Source organism: Podarcis tiliguerta, assembly GCF_965153285.1.
Source record: "Podarcis tiliguerta genome assembly, chromosome: 2".
Taxonomy (NCBI): Eukaryota; Metazoa; Chordata; class Lepidosauria; order Squamata; family Lacertidae; genus Podarcis; species Podarcis tiliguerta.
Genome location: NC_139535.1, coordinates 2,363,168 through 2,383,125, shown reverse-complemented (window position 1 = coordinate 2,383,125; position 19,958 = coordinate 2,363,168). Strand labels below are relative to the sequence as shown.

The 19,958-nt window shown below is 43.0% G+C and overlaps 2 protein-coding genes across 3 annotated transcripts in view; one reads left to right on the top strand and one right to left on the bottom strand.

The window, feature by feature from the left end:
• Positions 1 to 6,613, bottom strand: part of LOC310670182 (vomeronasal type-2 receptor 26-like) — a 32,627-nt gene extending 26,014 nt beyond the window's left edge. The window contains exons 1-2 of the mRNA XM_083425009.1: positions 6,525 to 6,613; positions 2,841 to 2,967 (exon numbers count right to left, since the gene is read on the bottom strand). Coding sequence (XP_083281135.1) covers positions 2,841 to 2,872 — 32 coding nt within the window. The 5' untranslated portion in view covers positions 2,873 to 2,967; positions 6,525 to 6,613. The remainder of the gene's footprint in view (positions 1 to 2,840; positions 2,968 to 6,524) is intronic.
• On the top strand, positions 1,754 to 19,711 carry LOC310670163 (vomeronasal type-2 receptor 26-like; the record flags this gene model as incomplete). Of its 2 annotated transcripts, none has more annotated exons than XM_083424953.1 (6): positions 1,754 to 1,899; positions 13,725 to 14,016; positions 14,595 to 15,383; positions 16,100 to 16,330; positions 17,062 to 17,188; positions 18,813 to 19,711. In XM_083424953.1, the coding sequence occupies exons 1-6, from the start codon at positions 1,814 to 1,816 to the stop codon at positions 19,709 to 19,711; spliced, it is 2,424 nt and encodes an 807-aa protein (XP_083281079.1). In that variant the 5' UTR covers positions 1,754 to 1,813. The 2 variants fall into 2 exon arrangements, with proteins under 2 accessions (XP_083281079.1, XP_083281078.1); XM_083424952.1 differs by lacking the exon at positions 1,754 to 1,899 and adding an exon at positions 11,761 to 12,913.
• Positions 19,712 to 19,958: the final 247 nt, after the last annotated feature.

The window sequence follows — 19,958 nt, the reverse complement described above, 5'->3', positions numbered from 1 at the left end:
ACTTTACTTCTGCTAAGACCAGTCACATTCTTTCTGACCACCTAAAATAATTGTCAATGCCATGTCCAAAACCACAGTATTCATTCAAAACCTTAAATGTACCAAGCTTTCTCCCAGCTTTGTAGTTTAAGCTTCATAAAGATCAGTTTGCCCAATATATTTTCGTTCCAAAAGCTTTTTTAAAAAATGTCTATGCTTTTCAGATTTCCATGAGATCTTTGAAGTATCTGGTTTTAATGTCACTTTTTTCTAATTTATAGATATAAATACAGATACAGAATAAATACAGAATAGATATAAATACAAACAATTAAGATAACCAGTCTTCATGTACTTTTTAGTGTACTTTTTCATTATATGTTAATAACACATGTCAGTGGCACAAATTACTGATTTCTGAATTTTTAAATTATTTTAATTATTTATTAATTTTATTAATATTAATTTATTTATTAATAATTTATTTCTTTATTTATTTATTATTATTTAATTACTCATTAAATTTATACAACGTCCTTTATCAAAAGATCACAGGGTTGTTCACTACAGAAAACTACAAAATGAGAATAACAAACCAATAACCCCCCTCCTACAAAAAATTTAAAAAGTCAAATGCCTGGTTGAAGATAAACATTTTCACCTGACACCAGAAGATGTGTAAGGAAGGTGCAAGGACAGCCTACTTGGGTAAAGCATCCCACAAAGAAGGGGCCACTGCAGAAAAGACCCGTTGTCACGTTGCCTCCGTCTGGATCTCTTCGTAAGGGCAGAGTCTGCAAGTTTCCAGCAACCTCACCAAAACTATATATAGCATGTATGCTCCTGCCTGAACATCCTCCTAGTAATCAGTACTATCCATACAATCTCTTCATCAATCTGCATAACCAATAAAAGCTCTCTCAATATGTTACACAACTCCACCTCCCATCACTCCTTATTCCTTGGCTATAGTGGCTGCTGGGAACTGGGTACAGTTGATTCACACGGCTGCTGAATGTTTGTCATTTGATCTACCATGAAACATGTTCCGCCTCCTTCCAGTAGAATGGGACATGCATTTTTATAATGGGATGAGAATGTAGTTGCAAGGTGTCAGGTCCCAGCAGAGGAGAGGGAGACTGCTTTGGCATTTCATAAGTGGGGACAGGCAAACAGAAGAGCAGGCAAATCTCTGTCTGGTTGGCTGGACGTTCCATTTAGTTCAACAGTGAACAATCAGTCAATCAGGTCAACTAGGAATCGCTTGAAGAAAGGAGGAGTGGAAATCATTGTATGGAGTAAGCGATTAACTTAGTTGTAGAGCAACGGACCACAGTCACCTCTGTGTCACCAGTAGGTTTATCTGGTTCCTCTAATATATATAACCACCCTCCTCAAATGAAGCAGTTTAAATTTTTACTGTCACAAGAAACATGCTACTAGGAGGTTTTTCTGAGCAAACGGAGGCAGCAAATAAATAAAAGAAAGAGGCATGTGTGTGTAGTAACGGATGAGGTGAAGGCAACAGAGAACGCTGACAATGATCCTGGTAAGCTGTACACTGCAGGAGGAATAAAGCACTTGGACACACATACAGAAATAATTCTAAAGTCTACTGGCACCTTCTGGAGAACAATGGGTCTGGGATCTAGACAAACAAACAAAGCAAACTAACAATCTCACTCCCCACTATAAATTGTGGTCATGTCCAGATACTAGTGGGGGATTTTCCCATATCCCCAGTACTAGGATTCAAATGCTATGTTAATTTTTTATTCTTAAGTGCTCCTTCATATTCAGATCAGGCCTCAATATTATAATATAGCACTTGGGAATGAAGATGCAGCCCAGAAGCCCAGCACTGGAGGCCAACATAGAGAAGACCTGCACAGCTACCATGTACTTCCCCTTGGTGCTCAGGTAGGTGGGCACAAAGGACACCCAAACACTGCAGAAGACCAGCATGCTGAAGGTGATCAGCTTGGCTTCATTGAAGGCCCCAGGCAGCTTCCTGGCTAGGAAAGCCACTGTAAGGCAGATGGCCGCCAAGAAGCCCATGTAGCCAAGGGCAACATAAAACATGGCCACAGACCCTTCGTTGCATTGCAGGATGATCTCCCCAGGCTGGGAGTGCATGTCTGAGTCTGGGAATGGGGAAAAGACCCCAAGCCAGATGGTGCAGATGAGAACTTGGACACTGGAGCAGGAAATGACAATAGAGTGCGCAAAACCCTTCCCCAGCCATCTCCTCACCCTGTTCGCAGGCTTAGCGGCCAGGAAGGCCAGAACCACAGTGATGGTTTTGGCCAAGACAGAAGACACAGCAACTGAGAAAATGATGCTAAAGGCCACTTGTTGCATAAGGCAGGTTGCTTTTGTAGGTTGTCCAATGAAGAGGAAGGAGGACAAAAAGGAGAGCAGGAGAAAGATGAGGAGGATGTAGGAAAGGTCTCGGTTGTTGGCTTTGACGATGGGAGTGTTCCTGGATTTAACAAAGATTCCAAACACAATGCCTGTGATTAAGGACAAGAAGACGGCAGAAGAAGCTAGGAGGATCCCCAAAGATTCTTCATAGGATAAGAAGGTGATTAATTTAGGGACACATTGATGTCGGTCCTCATTTGGATGCTGATCTTCTGGACATTTAAAACATTCATCGGCATCTGCATAGAGAAAATGACAACACGGGCATTGTGTTTGTGGGGAAAGGTGGGCCCATGGGAGAGATCTGGAAAGAAAATTGTGTTGTTGGGAAGGAGGGAGTCAAAATGGGGTGGCCTTACAAGTATCAGCCTGAGCCTGGCTGAAATATTTGCCCCATCTTCCCATTGAAGGCCCTTTCCCCTGAGGTGCTGTCCTACCTTCCTGTGTTGAGATTGTGCCTTCTGAGCATGGAGAACAATCATAGCAGCAATGTGGCCTCCCTTCCTGAATTTTCTTGGCACATCCAGGCTGACAGCTCTCTGTGCATCTTGAGCGAGGAATAGTCTAGGCATAAACAGAAGGCATATCTGTTTCCAATGGCCTAAAGGCCCTTTTTAATGAAAATTAATGGGGTTTTTTCTTTTTCTTTCGCAGAGCAGCTCGTCAAGGAAACAAACCTCTTTGATGTTTCTACGTATTTAACAACCTGCTTCATTTCTGTATATAAGGTAGCATGAAAAATACAATAAACAATAACCTAACTAAATAAATGAATGGTAGTATATCAGAACCATGCACACACTCCTATGGCCAGCAGCAATAACAAAAGTCCTTAGACTGCTGCCATTGTATCTTCTGCTAGGTTGCACAGCTGTGACTAAGGACTGTCTGGTTCCTATTTTACTCCCAAGACTCCACAGTGTCATTGAGGCTGGCACCAAAGGCTGCGCCTAGTGCAGAACATGGTACCTAGTTTGCTTGTGTGTCATATCTGCACTTATTGGAATCAACTGCAGTAAATCTTGTTTTGAGAAGCCTTTTTCAACTGGATGAAAAGATCTTGACCTCTGCTACACAGACCACCTTGAGCTCCACTGTTTTCATTCTGTTTTCTTGATCTAATAAACAGATGGAGCAGAATTTCCTCCAGTCTTATCCAACCTGTTGCCCTCAGATATATTTGCCCAACGTCGGCCTTGGTAGATGGGAGTTGTAGTCCACAATATCTGGAGAGCACCAAGTTGGGGGAAGGTCTTCTGCTCTGCTCCTGAAAGTCTCCTACTCACTGTGAAATCTTAGACAGGTTCTCTCAAGACAGACTCCATTAAGCTCAATGGGACTAAGCTCCAGAGAAGGATGTCTAAGACTGCAATCAATCATCTGTACTATTCAACGTTATTAGACAATTATAGATGTCGTAGGGAATAACAATTCCTCTTACCTTCTTAAACAGCTTGGGCCACACAATTGCTTCTGGGTTAATGGTGAACTTCAGTTTTGAGGACTTCTGTCTCTCTATGCTCCCAATTTTCACTCTACCCCGAGAGTTATTAGGGAACAGCACCCAGTTCACGAGATCGAAGTCAATGGCCAGTGCCCCATTCTCATCCAAGTACTGTCCTTCAGATGAAGTATTAGAATAGAGGTGAACTTCTTTCAAGAATGGATGAAGCTACAACAGAGGAAACTCCAGCATTGAGAGAACATGAAACCATGATGCATCCCAATAGCCTCTTAATAAGGAATAGAGAACTAGGACTCATAGTTGCTCATTAGGTCCCCACATTCTGCGTCAACATTGCAGGATGACCAAAGTGAGCAATATTACTTTCATCCTGCAATATTACCTTCGTTCCTGAAAGAGTGGCCTGTTCTCCCTTTTGATTGGCAGTTTTGAGAAATATCTTTAAGAATGATAAACTTAATTCTTTGGGGGAGCAAACTCTTATATGAAAGAATGCCTGGTTTTATAAATTATTTTAACTTTGTAAGGCATTTTATTCCATCTTATGTTTTTTGCTTTTGTAATGGCTTTGGCTACACAAATAAAAAATATCCATAATTGTATAAATAAAATGAAACAATGCTATGCTTGACCATTAATGCAGAATAATGGAGGAAGGAGCATAGGCTTGTTTGTAGAGCATCTGGTTTGCATTCAAGTTCAATCCCCAACTGAATCTCCATGGAGGTTGGGAAAGATTCCCTTCCAGAAACCATGGAAAACCACTACCAGTCAGTCAATGTAGAGAAAACTAAGGTAGGTCGACCAGTGGTCTGACTAGGTGTAAGGTAGCTTCCTATTTTTCTGCTGCTAGTCAGTGTAGACAAAGCTGAACTGTACAGTCCATTGGTCTGATTTGGGATCAAGGCTGCTTCCTAAATTCCTAGCATGGTGATTCCATATAGCTGGGATAATGAATTTCAGTTTGCAAAAGAAAAGGAGATACCTGCCATGACTGTAGCCTTGGAAGTTCCAACCTGCCTCCTTTGCCCACAATTGACATCCTCTTTGAGCTGAATGAATATGCTGCATTCAAGGCTTGAGCCACAGCCTGGATGCTCAAGTAATTCACATAACTTTCTTGGGACTGGATTCCTTCAATTTTTTCCTGTGGCAGCATCCTTAGCCACTTCTTCTTCTCCCTGCATTTTTCCCAACCCTTCACAGACAAGGCATGCTTTGAATATGAACAAACATATACTCTTTCCCAAACGTTTAGACTACGAAATGAAATTGGCTCGTAGTATTTATATTTTGTCATTTTTTTGGTCTTCGTTACAAAGGAGAAAGAACCATGGGCGTAGCGGAAGGATTCGGTATCATGAAACAAGATTGTGTTCTGAAGAGCTGTGATTATCCAGACTTTTCCTCCAGTTTCCACCCTTTCAAGCAAGGTTTGTACCTCCATGATTATAAAAAGTCCATATTGAGAGTCTGTACAGTAAACAAATACATTGACTTGTCTCCACAAGGCAGGGGCTTCTTGGGGTAGCCACAACCAGGTTTGTAGTAGCACCCTTTTTGTGAAGGCAACACAGATTTCGTTGCTGGTCATCAGGGGTGTCAAAGTGCTCAGGAACTTTTCTCCATTGTCATTGTCTGGAGCAAAGAGACTAATCCATGTCCACTTGAAATGCAGGAGGAGTTGGACCATCCCCTCGTACCGAATCTCTTGCTTTGGTGTCATTTGGTAGACAAAAGGGGACTGGACTTTATCATGAGGAACGAAGCCATAACTGAGCTGGTGAGAAAAGGAAAAGAGACTGGGGCAATGATTGAATACTTTACTTCTATGTGAAAGATTATGACATATTTAATTTTTAATTAGCATAAATATCAAATATTTTTAAATATATCAAATATTTAAGCAATTTATACAGTGGTACCTCGGGTTACAGAGTGCGCTAACCCGGAAGTAGTACCTCGGGTTAAGAACTTGACCTCAGGATGAGAATGGACTCTAAACAGTTTTCAAAGGTTTGATGTAAAAAAGACAAAAGTTAAAACTGTAAGCTCATACCTCAATGGGACTGGCTACTGCATGCAGTTAAAAATGAAGAAAGTCTTCATTAGGCTCTGGAAGGTTTTTAAGTAACCTTGTCTGACCTCAGCTGGAAGAGAGTTCTGTGAAATGAGTTCCACAATTGTGGCTCTTGTTGGAAACGAGCTGTTCATCTGAGCCACTAAGAGTGACTCCTCAGTGGTTGGGGACATGTACAAGGGATTATGTCATTATTGAGATGTCCTGGACCCAAATAATTAAGGGCCTTATGAATCTGGTTTTGATTCTGCTAACACAGTGGGTTGACTTCGCTTCAGAGGTGCACTCCCTTTTATACTTAGCCAGACAGATGCCAACAGTGTCTGCAGCTCTGCAATAGGCATCCCGGCTAGTAGCCATCCTCCATGAATTTGTCCAATCCACTTTTTTTCTAATGATCCCGAAACTGAAATATCTTTATATGGCTTCTCATTTCATGAAAAGGAATGTTTCAAAGCAACGTACAATGTAAAGTAAGCAATAAAATCGTTATCATAAGAAAAACTTGGTTTTTGTATTGTTTTTCACAAGATGGCAAATGTTGCCAGCTGTGTTTGACTTGAACCCAGTTCTTACTTGTGGGATCTTGTAGATTCCTGAAATGCTTGCAATGTGCATGGAGATGTCGGATTCGCCCCCTTCAAGAACAGCTAGTGGTGTCTTCCGTTTTCCACAGATGTAGTTCGGAATGTTGATTTTCCCACCAGCAAAGAGGTCTGTCAGAGCATCAGAGGTTGTTCTTGCCTCGAAAAAGGTATCGTAGATGCTGTAGCCTAGGGTGATGTTGGGCAAGAGCCTGCGGTTAAGATTGATCTCCTGAGTGGCAAGTGCAGAGGAAAGAATGTGCCAGTCCTTCCCAGACATCCAGCTGCAGAAGAAAGTATGTCACATAGTCACCCTTGATTCAGAGAAAATGGAAGTCACATTCAGTTACATAGATTATGTTGTGCTGTGGTGGAAGAATTGTGCACTTCCCACTGAAAATCATTCTTTCCATCTATCATTGCACCCAGCTATAAAGGAGGAGCCTGCCTTACACAGGAGAAGGAGAGTTACCTTATTGTTCACTTTTCTCCATTAGAGAACCAGTGTCTCTTCCAACTCCAAGCACAGGGCAATGAGTAAAAACCTGGGGTGCTAATTCCATGGATAAACTTCCAGAAAATCATTTCAGATTGAGAATAGGAAACTCCCCAATTTTCATGCTAAGGATCATGGCCTCAGCATTCAACCTTCCCCAAGGGTCCATGAGACACAATGAGAGAATGAATTTCATATTGCTTATTACTGAAAAGCTGCCACTCAAACATACCTCACAGCTTCTTAGAGAAGACAAGTTCTGCATGGGCATGGCTAAATGTTGTTAACTTAAATTGTAATGTAAAACACATTGAAATACTGCTTTTCACCAAGTGAAAAGACATAGTTTTTTTTAAAAAAAAATTATTCAAATGTTACAATACAGCTTTGTCCACTGCCATAATATCACGGAATGATCTCTCCCGTCCTCCGTTCCACATCTCTGTCATTTTGGCATGCCAAATACGCTTAATAAACCCAACTTTTATTGGAGAAAAACAAGATATTTTAAGGCCATCATCATCATCACCATCACCACAGAGGTGTCTGTTGAGGGGTTATATTGATGGAAAATCAACATTGAAATACTGCTTTTCACCAAGTGAACATACATATAGATTTTTTAATAAAATTATTCAAATGTTACAATACAGCTATGTCCACTGCCATGATATCACAAAATGATCACTCCAGTCCTCAGTTCCACATCTCTGTCATTTTGGCTTGCCACATACAACCCAACTATATATCTGGTTTAGTTCTTTCTCTTTTATTGGAGAAGAACGAGATATTTTAAGGCCATCATCATCACCATCATCATCATCATCATCACAGAGGTATCTGTGCAGGGGTTATATTGATGGGAAATGTCTAGAAATGTTTTAATAAATGAATGAATTAAATCACAGGTCCCTATGCATTGACATTTTCGTTTAATGCCCTAGCAAATACTCAGAATAGTTTCAGTGAGTTTCATCTCACTGATTTAAAGCAAAAGGAGGTGCTTCTTGCTTTTAAAAAATATTATACCTAATTCAGATTTCCCCATTGTATTTGATCTCACTGAACAAGATGCTTCCTCCTTCTTCAAACAAAAAAAAGGAGATATTGATTTACCAGGAGTACCAGAAAATAGGGGCTGATTCAGATACATCAAAGCATACAGACCACAAAGCATGGTAAAAAGGAAGTTGAGAGGCAAAATCAAGAGGGTCAATCACTCCCAAACACTTTGGAGTTGTTTAAGAACACTGTATTAGAGACTCAAGTTGAGTATATACAGCAAATAAGGAAAGATACCACGCGGGCCGAGATCATATCAGCTTGGTTAATGAGTACAGCCAAAGAAGCTACTCAAAGCAAGAAGACTTCTTTTGAAAAACTGAAAAATTGTCTGGTGATCCTGTTGACATACTGTACATAGACTTTCAAACAGCTTTTGACAAAGTATGTCACCAAAGACTCATATGCAAGATTAGAAGTCAAGGAATAAGAAGAGAAGTCCTCTTGTGAATCAGGAACTGGTTAAGTTGCAGGAAGCAAAATGTAGGAATAAATGGACAATTCTCCAAATGAAGAGGAGTAGAAAGTGGAGTCCCCTGAGGATCCGTATTGGGACCTGTGCTTTTTATCTTGTTCATAAATGATCTAGAGTTTTACATGTTCATGGATTCTGAACTGGGAGGGAAGGACCAGGAGTGAGACCTTGGGATCATAGTAGTCAAATCCATGTTAGGTGGCTGTTAAAATGGGAATTTCTGAGCTATGGATCATCAGGAAAGGAATTGAAAATAAATGAGGACACATTGCAGTGTTTTGTTCTTTTTAGTTGAGAAACGGTGAGCAAGAGAGGACAGGGCATGATTTTTTAAAATTATGCATCTTGTGGAGAAAACGGATAAACAATTTTCTCCTTCTCTAAAAACACTAAAACTGGAGACTATTCAGGACAGATGCAAACTGACTTCTTTGCACAGTGCTGTGGATACGGTTCCCCCAGAAGACAGTGATGGTGGCCAAGTTAGCTTTAAAAGAAGATAAGGCAAATTCATGGAAATGCTTCTGAATATCAGTTCTGGAAGGCACAGGAGGGGAGAGTGTGTTTGTGGTCATTTTCTGATCCCTGCTTTTGCCGAAGAAGAAGAAGAAGAAGAAGAAGAAGAAGAAGAGGAGGAGGAGGAGGAGGAGGAGGAGGAGGAGGAGGAAGAGTATTCTGCTCCCTGTTTTTCCGCAAGCACGTGGTAGGGCAGTGTGGGAAAAGGATGTTTCAATAACTGCGGAATTAATCAGATGCAGCAGGCAATTCTTTTGTTTGTTTGTAAAGTTGGAGAGCAGACAGGAAAACATTAATACACCATTACTTACTACTCAAATTTGGTTAAGGGAGTGCTGGTAAAGGAGAACGGATGTTGACCTCCAATAACCTTTGAAGATATGAATCCACTAATGAGCTGGTCTCCTGGCCTGTAAAAATTCATAGCCCAATTTTGATCCCTGATCAGATTCAGTGGGCATTTAGTCCTCTGCTGCATCCCATAGGTTGCAAGAGGCAGCAGCAGAAGCAGTGTTGTCATTCCGGGTCTACTTGCTACCCTTCCCTATTGATTGTTCCTCCTGACTTCATAGCCAGCTATTCAGAAGAAATCCCGTCTCTTGAAAGAATGATGTTTCAGGGACTTGACAAATATGAGGGTGGGGTTACTGGATCAGGCTTCGGAGACAAAGGGGAAGGGAAGGATCATGGCTCAGTTGAAGAGCATCTGTTCTGCACCCAGAAGGTGTTTTATACACCAGACCTTTCAGGAACAGTGGAATAAACAACCCCCTGTTGCCCTTGATTGTGATGTTTAGCTTGTTGGTCCCAAATGCAGTATTTCAGGTGGGGTTGGGAAGTAACTTGGACTCAGGAAAGAATAAAAATAGATTACTGTGATTCTGATGGTTGTAAAGGGAAGAAAGATCTCCCCTGAAACTACAGGAGCAGGTGCAGAGCAGGAAGTAAACATCTTTACTAAGTAGACTGACGTGGTTGAAGGAGAAAGGTGAGTTTGGCTGAACATTATTGACATCACAATAGCCCTGAGATTGGATCAGGCCAAGGGCCCATGAAGTCAACGATCCTGTTCTTACAATGGCCAAGCAGATGTCCCCAAATGAACCCCACAAGCAGAAGATGAGGGCAGAAGCACTTTCCCTACATGTTATTCCCCAAAGGCACCCTCTCTCCAACGGTGGAAAGAGAAGATATCAGTAAGGCCTAGGAGCCTTTGATAGCCCTTTCTGCTTCTGTAAATTTGTCTAAACACCTGCTTTTATTTTAAGCTCACTTAATTATAAGTAGACTCTCTTAGGAGTATACAAGAACAAAACAAAAATCAAAAATTCTTAATAAATTAATGCTTAAAATAAGCAGTTAAGCTATAAATAGGTTTTAAAACATATCTGCTTATATATATCTGAACAGGCTTCCCTGAATAAATATGGTTTTCCCAGGCACCAAAAAATAATAAAGGGATGATGTCAAAAGACAAGGAATGCCAAACGGCACCTTCTGGGAAATAATAGGTCTGGATTCTAGGGTTTTTAAACTAACTAACTAACTCACTCACTCACTCACCCCCCACTCCTCACTATAAGCTGTGGTCAAGTCCAACTTCTGGTGGGGGATTTTTCCCATATCCCAAGTGCTAGAAACCCCTTCATGGATCACTGCCTTGCCATGGCGAAGGGGCTTGAATAACTCAGAGAAGCTATGACCTATGCCGTGCAGGAGAGCGCAAAATATGGTCTGAAGCTCAACATCAAAAAAACGAAGATCATGGTCACTGGGCCCATCACCTACTGGCAAATAGAAGGGGAAGAAATGGAGGCAGTGAGAGATTTTGCTTTCTTGGGCTCCATGATCACTGCAGATGGTGACAGCAGTCACAAAATTAAGAGACGCCTGCTCCTTGGGAGAAAGGCGATGGCAAACCTAGACAGCATCCTAAAAAGCAGAGAAATCACCTTGCCAACAAAGGTCCGTATAGTGAAAGCCATGGTTTTCCCAGTAGTGATGTATGGAAGTGAGAGCTGGACCATAAAGAAGGCTGATTGCCGAAGAATTGATGCTTTTGAATTATGGTACTGGTGGAGACTCTTGAGAGTCCCATGGACTGCAAGAAGATCAAACCTATCCATTCTTAAGGAAATCACCCCTGAGTGCTCACTGGAAGGACAAATTGTGAAGCTGAGACTCCAATACTTTGGCCACCTCATGAGAAGAGAAGACTCCCTGGAAAAGACCCTGATGTTGGGAAAAATTGAGGGCACAAGGAGAAGGGGATGACAGAGGACAAGATGGTTGGACAGTGTTCTCAAAGCCACAAACATGAGCCTGACCAAACTGCGGGAGGCAGTGGAAGACAGGAGTGCCTGGCGTGCTCTGGTCCATGGGGTCACGAAGAGTCGGACACGACTAAACGACTAAACAAAGTGCTAGTAATCAAAATGCCATGTTTATTTTTTCTGTGCGTTCAGGTGGTCCTCCATATTCAGATCAGGCCTCATTATAATAATGTAGCACTTGGGAATGAAGATTCAGAAGTCCATCACTAGAGGCCAAGATAGAGAGGACTTGCACAGCTACCATGATTTCCCCCTTGGTGCTCAGGTAGGTGGGAACAAAGGACACCGAAACACTGCAGAAGACCAGCATGCTGAAGGTGATCAGCTTGGCTTCATTGAAGGCCCCAGGCAGCTTCCTGGCTAGGAAAGCCACCGTGAAGCAGATGGCAGCCAGGAAGCCCATGTAGCCAGGGGCAACATAAAACATGGCCACAAACCACTTGGAGGGTGTGTTTACAATAAAGTGATATATAAATCTTGTTAAAAATAAAAACAGAGGTTCAGACAAATTCATGGAGGTGGATATGTTCCCCCTCCACAGTGGGAGGTAGGATTGTACAGGTTTAGGGGAATCACATGTCTGGAATTGCCACTGTCCTCATTTCCTGCTTGTTGGTTTCCCTTTGGGGCACCTGATTGGTCACTGTAAGAACTGGAAGCTGGAATTCATGGGCCCTTGGTCCTATCCAGTTTCAGAACTCTTCTGATGTCAATAAAAGTTGGCCAAACTCAGCTTTCTCCCTCCATGATCCACCTCAGGGTGTTGAGTAAACATGTTTTCCCCCTACTCTGCACCTGCTCCCATAAAGTTCAGAGGAGATCTTTCTCCCTTAATAATTATCAGAACTACAGTTATCTATGCTTATTCTTTCCAGAGTCCAAATGACTCCCTCACACCCCTTTCAATATTACCTATGGGTACGATAATGTAAATATCACAGTCAGGCTCAGAAGGATGTTATTTATTCCACTATGCCTGATGCATAAAATACCTCATGTGCCATAGAATATTTGGGGACAAGATACAGTGCAGGTGAAGGAGTGAGATAAGTGTGCGTGAAGCTTACTCAGAATACAGGAAGCTGAGCTATGTAGCTCAGTACTATCTACTGAGTGAGAGCTCTCCAGATAGAGAACATTCCCAGCTCTACGTGCAGAGTTTAGTGGGGTTGAACCTAGCATCAGAGCTGTGTTTCTCAAGTCCTGTATTTCTCAAAAGAGTTTGGGGTTTCTTCTTATTAGCTGGCTATGGAGCTGGGAGGAAGTCATAAGGGACGTGTAGCAGGCAGACCCAGGATGATAACTCTGCCTCTGCTTCTGCCTCTTGCCACCTACGGAATGCAGCAGAAATGTCCACTGAATCTGATCAGGGATGAAAATTCTGTTATGAATTTCTACAGACCAGGAGACTACCTCATTAGTGGGGTCACACCTTTGAAATATATTAAAGATCTCTCTCCATTCGCCTTTTCAAGCACCCCGTATAGCAAGCTTAAGTCGTAAGTAATAAGGCATTGACACTCTCCAATTCTCTTGACGCACCCGGTTCAGCCTCTATTTTCTGATGAAGCAATATATTTTCTATTTTTCCTGATGAACCGCTATCTCCTGTTTTTTTGTTTGAAGACTGATGGAGCATTTCATTCTGTGGGATCACTCACAATTGGAAAATGTGGGTAGGATTACAGTGTTATACAAAAGCAACAAACACCCTCCTTGCTTTAAAATCTGTGATATGAAAGGGATGAAACTATCCTGGGCTGCTTTTCCCATGCTCCCACTAAAAATATGCAAACCATTATTTGGGAACCAATTTTTGTGCAATATACCATGCCTGGAGAGGTTCTCAGATACAGTGGCAGCTGCTCACCACTGGACCTGATGGGGTGGCCAAGGAGGTCATAGGAGCGTAGAATTGGAGAGTTATAAGGGACCCTGAGGACAATCTAGTCCAGACTTCCTCAAACTCAGCCCTCCAGATGTTTTTGGCCTACAACTCCCATGATCCCTAGCTAGCAGGACCAGTGGTCAGGGGTGATGGGAACTCTAGTCTCAAAACATCTGGAGGGCCGAGTTTGAGGAAGCCTGATCTAGTCCAACCCTCTGCAACACAGGAATCTCAACTAAAGCATCCAAGGCAGGTCACCAGGAAAAGGACTGATTCATGTTCTGTTTCACCCACCCCATCCTTCTCTCTTTCTAAGATACTTCTGGTGTCCTTTCATTTTTATTTCAATTAGTACAAAGAGAAGCAACTGACTTTCATTTTCAGTGAATTGAGGATGACTATGTGACGTGCTTTTTTTGCAGCCGGATGAATGGGAGGGACTGGCACATTCTTTCCTTCCTTCTTGCTGTTCAGGAGATCAATCGTAACCCCAGGCTCTTACCCAACATCACCCTGGGCTACAGAATTTATGATACTTATTTTGATGGAAGAACAACTTCTGATGCCCTGACAGACCTCCTTGCTGGTGGGAAAATCAACATTCCAAACTACACATGTGGTAGACGGGGGAAACTGCTGGCATTTCTTGAAGGGGGTGAATCCGACATCTCCACATACATTGCAAGCATGTTGGGTACCTACAAGATCCCACAGGTAAGAATTGGGTTCATAACAAACACACCTGGCAACATTTGCTACCTCGTGAAAGAACAAGTTATGCAACTGATTTTACTGCTTGCTTTACATTCTACATCACTTTGAAGCATTGCTTTTCAGGAGGTGAAGAGCCATATAGAAATATTTCAATAACTAAATTGACGCTAGTTCTTCTGCATGGAAAACGGATGCTCTTCGGCATGGCTCTTCGGCAATTTTGTTGTGTGGTGTGTTAAGTAGAATTGGTTTAATTGACACTGAAATGGGAACGGCTATGTGTATTGGTGAAAGGGTTTAACTGGAAGATGCCACTGATGCAAAATTAAGAGCAAAAGGGAACTTGGGAGTTCTAACTGAGTTGATAATTAACTGTTGTTATTCTCTGCTAGCTAACACGTGAGTGTTTAACCTTAGATCAGGTGATTAATATATAGAAATTCACCAGATTAGGAGGGTAGTGGCTGAGTCTTTGTTCCCAGACTCTTTGAGAGGGAGGAAGTAAATGAATCTTTCACACAGAAGTGTCCAATCTTCGTCCTGAAAAACAATGCATGAGTCTCTTTTCATTTCAACAGCTCAGCTACGGCTTAGTTCAGGATGACGTCCAATCCCCTTTTGTCCATCGCATGGTTCCAAAGCAAGAAACTCAGCATCTGGGGATGGTCCAACTTCTGCTGCATTTCAGGTGGACGTGGGTCGGTCTCTTTGCTCCAGACAATGACAATGGAGAAAAGTTCCTGAGTACTTTGACGCCCTTGATGACCAGCAACGAAATCTGTGTTGCCTTCACAAAAAGAGTACTACTACATACTTGGCTATGGTTACCCCATGAACAGCCTGCAGCGTGGAGACAAGTCAATGTATTTGTTTACTACACAGGCTCTCAATATGGACTTCATATAATCATTGAGGTACAATCCTTCCTTGAAAGGTTACAAACTGGGGGTAAGGTCTGGATAACCACAGCTCTACAGAACACAATCTTGTTCTATGATACCGAATCCTTCCGTTATGCCCATGGCTCTTTGTCCTTTATACTGAAGACCAAAAGAAGGACAAAAAAGGACTACTATAAGCCAATGTCTGCTACTAGTCTAAGAATTTGGGAAGAAAATTTTGATTGTTCATATTCAAAGCATGCCTTGTCTGTGAGGGGTTGGACAAGGTGCAGGGAGAAGGAGAATCTGAAGATGCTGGCCCAGGAGGAGATTGAAAAAATTCAGTCCCAAGACAACTATGTCAATTACTACAGCGTCCAAGTCGTGGCCGAGGCCTTGAATGCTGCATATTCATCCAGCTCAAAATGGATGTTGACGGTGGGTGCTGGAAACAGGTTGAAACTTGAAAGGCTACAGCCATGGCAGGTACGTCTTTTGCCTTCTGCAAACTTCCATTCATTGTCCCAGCTCTGGAATCATCAAGATATGAGTCTAGGAAGCTCATTATATTGTGTCAAACCAATGATCCACCTAGTTAAACATATTCCACGCTGACTAGCAGCAAAGATAGAGGAAGCTGCCTTACAATGAGTCAGACACAGCAGTAGTACATTTTATTTCCACAAATTTATAAGCCACCCTCCATCACATCAATATGACCCCAGGGAAGATTCCCTAAAAATGCAGTGAACAGTATATGTGAACAAATATTAAAATAATCCAACAGCACTGTGTTTGTTGTGAGAGAGGTTTGTGGAGAAAGATGTTGGGGAATTATCTGATATATTTCACTCCCTTTTTCAAAGCTGCATTCCACAGGGCGGGCACAACTGCCGAGAAGGCCCTCTGCCTGGTTCCCTGTAACCTCACTTCTCACAAGTAGAGAACTGTCAGAAGGCCCTCAAAGCTGGATCTCAGTGTCCAGGCTGGACGATGGGGGTGGAGACACCTTTCATGTATTCAGGGCCAAAGCTGTTCAGGGCTTTGAAGGTCAGCACCAAAAACTGGTCTTGTGCTCAGAAATGTACTGGGAGCCACTGTAGGTTTTATTCAGAAGGAGATCAGGATGCAGTGTAAGCAGGCCTGAATTATCCAACATGGTTTCATGTTCTCTCAATGCTGGAGTTTTTTTGTCATTGTAGCTTCATCCTTACTTGAAAGAAGTCCGGTTCTCTTCTAATACTTCAGCTGGTGGACAGAAGTTGGATGAGACAGGAGCATTGGCCATTGGATTTGATATTGTGAATTGGGTGATGTTTCCTAATAATTCTCGTGCTAGAGTGAAGATCGGGAGCATAGAGAGACAAACTTCCCCAGATCTAAAGTTCACCATAAACCCGGAAGCAATTGTATGGTCCAAGCCTTTTAACAAGGTAGGAAAATTATGTGTCATTTTATTACCTGTGACACGTGCTCAGCTCTAGATACCTCCCTGGAGCTAAGTCCCATTGAGCTTAATGGAGCTCAATGGGAATGCATGAATAAGATTTCGCGGTGGGATAGGCGTCTTTCCAAAGGGGTGCCCTCCAGAATTTTTGCATCTGCCCTAGCCAGCATTGGCTGAGGGCATCTGAAGGGCCTCAGATTGTGTGAGGCTGAAGTATAGTAAGGGCTTCCTCATCTATTTGGTCGATCAACAGGGCAGCATGAAAACAGTTAACCTCAGAGTGGCAGAAATCAGCCAGCCAGCCATTCCTTAGTTCAAAACTCTGTAATCCAGTAGCAGATGTGATGGCAACAGCTTGAGGACTTGTTTTATTGCCGCTGTTCTTTTTAAGGTGGTTTATTTCATGCTCCTCTTTGTTGTTACCTGTTATCCTAGTACTGTAGATTAGTTACTTAAGTTCTTGTTCTTTGCATTTTTCATGCTGCCTTTTATAGAAAAGCGAGATTATCGGTGTTAAAATAAAAGAGAAGAAACGCCACCAGAGTTTCTCTGCCATGCTGGTCTGCAAAAACCAAAGGAAAATGTAACTGCCCCCAAATAAGGATTTGAAGTACATATATCTTCTCTGATATCCTTCCGAAATTCTATTATCTGTGTCCCAAGGCACAAATGCACCTATCACTTTCTCCTTAGTGCTCAATTTCTCTTTATGCCTAGACCGTGCCTCTGTCAAGATGCACAGAAAGCTGTCTCCCTGGATATTCCAGAAAAGTGCAGGAAGGGAAGCCGCCCTGCTGCTATGATTGTTCTCCCTGCTCAGAAGGGACCATCTCCACTCAGGAAGGTAGGAGAAGATCTCGGAGAAAATGGCCTTTGATGGGAGGATGGGGGTAATTTCCGAGCCAGGCTGAACATAATGTTTGTATGGAATGTCATTCCCAGAGAGGGCTCAGCTGTTGTTAGTCCGCAATGTCCTCCCAGCACCAGAAAATTTTATTTGCCCACTAGCTCACACGTGAACAATAAATCTGGATTTAATGGTAGCTGCTCTGCAGAACTCTGGTTTATGATTTTTATACAGTCATACCTCATGTTACGTCCGCTTCATGTTAAGTTCTTTCAGGTTACGCCCTGCGGCAACCCGGAAGTACCGGAAAGGGTTACTTCCGGATTTCACCGCTCGTGCATGCACAGAAGCACAGAATGACATTAGGAGACAAGAAGTTGCCTTTATACCTAGTCAACTCATTAAGCCAGCAAGCCTACTATTGTCTAATCCAGGGGTCCAGAATTCCCCCCCCCCCCGACCTTTCCACTAGATCTTAATTTCCCAAGCGAAAATTAGCAGCTGGGAGCTGCTGACAACTTGTCAATCACCTAATGCAGTAGTGATTTCAGCTGATTTCACCCTTCAGAAGGGGCTGAACAGAAGGGGCTCCAAAAACCTCTGGTGTTTCAGGGTCCAAAAAGCAGCACAGTTGTATTTACCAGGAACTCTCTAACAGCCCCACACTAGTATTTGAACCTGTGGTTTCGGAAGGTTGAAATAAGTCCGCTCACCCCTCTTGGTGCAGCAGCGTTGCAGGACAGCAGAGGCTTCACTGGAGCCCCGACAAGAGAACTTGAACTTTGGTGCCCTTCCTGATAGGCGGTGAGGGCATAAGCCCCCGCTGCCTATCAGGGGTGATATGATAGCCATGTTCAAATATATAAAAGGATGTCACATAGAGGAGGGAGAAAGGTTGTTTTCTGCTGCTCCAGAGAAGCGGACACGGAGCAATGGATCCAAACTACAAGAAGGAAGATTCCACCTAAACATTAGGAAGAACTTCCTGACAGTAAGAGCTGTTCGGCAGTGGAATTTGCTGCCAAGGAGTGTGGTGGAGTCTCCTTCTTTGGAGGTCTTTAAGCAGAGGCTTGACAACCATATGTCAGGAGTGCTCTGATGGTGTTTCCTGCTTGGCAGGGGGTTGGACTCAATGGCCCTTGTGGTCTATTCCAACTCTATGATTCTATGATTCTAGGAACCGGATCCTAGCCTGCACCCTGCTTTGGCAAATGGGGATGCAGGCTGGGACTTGGGCAGTGCCAGGGGGCTTCCTTCGGATCCACAATAACACCACTGAAAAAGAGAAGTGGTTTCTATGGAATGGAAACCACTTCTGCCTCCTTGATCATTGCAATATATAAGCTGATGGGTGGATGGTAGTGTACCTTACTTAAGGTGCCAATTGTTCTTTCGAAGCCTCACTTTTACTCATGTGACAACTACAGAAATTGTGGCAACCTTCATAGAGACAGCTCTGAAGTATCTCACAAAGAGTGTGTTTCCAGCCACACTGCACAATATCTTTTTGGGGGACTAGGTCAGTGGACTGAGACTTATCAAGCACAACAGAAACAGCATTCAGACCATTGTAGGCCTGTGACTGATGTTAGGAGACTGAAGTGTGTTTTCCTCTATGCAGATGCTGATGAATGCACCAAATGTCCAGAAGATCAGCATCCAAATGAGGACCGAGACCAATGTGTCCCCAAAGTAATAACCTTCCTGTCCTATGAAGAAAGTTTGGGGAGCCTCCTGACATCCCTTACCCTCTTCCTATCCTTAACCACAGGCTTTGTGTTAGGAATCTTCATTAAATACAAGGAAACACCAATAGTCAAAGCCAACAATCGGGACCTCTCCTACATTCTCCTCATGTCTCTCCTGCTCTCCTTTTTGTCCTCCTTCCTCTTCATTGGGAAGCCAAGGAACGTGACCTGCCTTCTCAGACAGACAACCTTCAGCATCATCTTCTCGGTTGCTGTCTCTTCTATCTTGGCAAAAACCATCACTGTGGTTCTGGCCTTCCTGGCCACCAAGCCAGGGAACTCAGTGAGGAGATGGCTGGGGAAGAGGCTGGCCAACTCCATTGTCATTTCTTGTTCCTGTGTCCAAGTTGTCATCTGCATGATCTGGCTGGGGATCTCGCCACCATTCCCAGACTCTGACATGCACTCCCAGCCTGGGGAGATCATCCTGCAATGCAACGAAGGGTCTGTGGCCATGTTCTATGGTGCCCTTGGCTACATGGGCTTCTTGGCGGCCATCTGCTTCACGGTGGCTTTCCTAGCCAGGAATCTGCCTGGGGCCTTCAATGAAGCCAAGCTGATCACCTTCAGCATGCTGGTCTTCTGCAGTGTTTGGGTGTCCTTTGTGCCCACCTACCTGAGCACCAAGGGGAAATACATGGTAGCCGTTCAGGTTTTCTCCATCTTGGTCTCCAGTGCTGGACTTCTGGGCTGCATCTTCATTCCCAAGTGCTACATTATTATACTGAGACCTGATCTGAACATGAAGGAGCACCTGACAATAAAAAACTAAATGTGACATTTGATCAAAGTTTGTTCTGGGGATCTTTAAGAAGAGATCTGGATCCTGGACACATTTGTGATGGAAAAGAGACAGAAAAAGATCTACTGGTAGATATCTGGACGATTTGCAGATATCAAAGAGTTTCTGACTCCCAGTTCTTCAGCAATGGCAACTGTGGAGACCAGAGGACCCTGTTATATCTTTAAATCATTCCTGTACCAGGCTCTTGTATCTTGAGTTAAACTGCTCATTACTC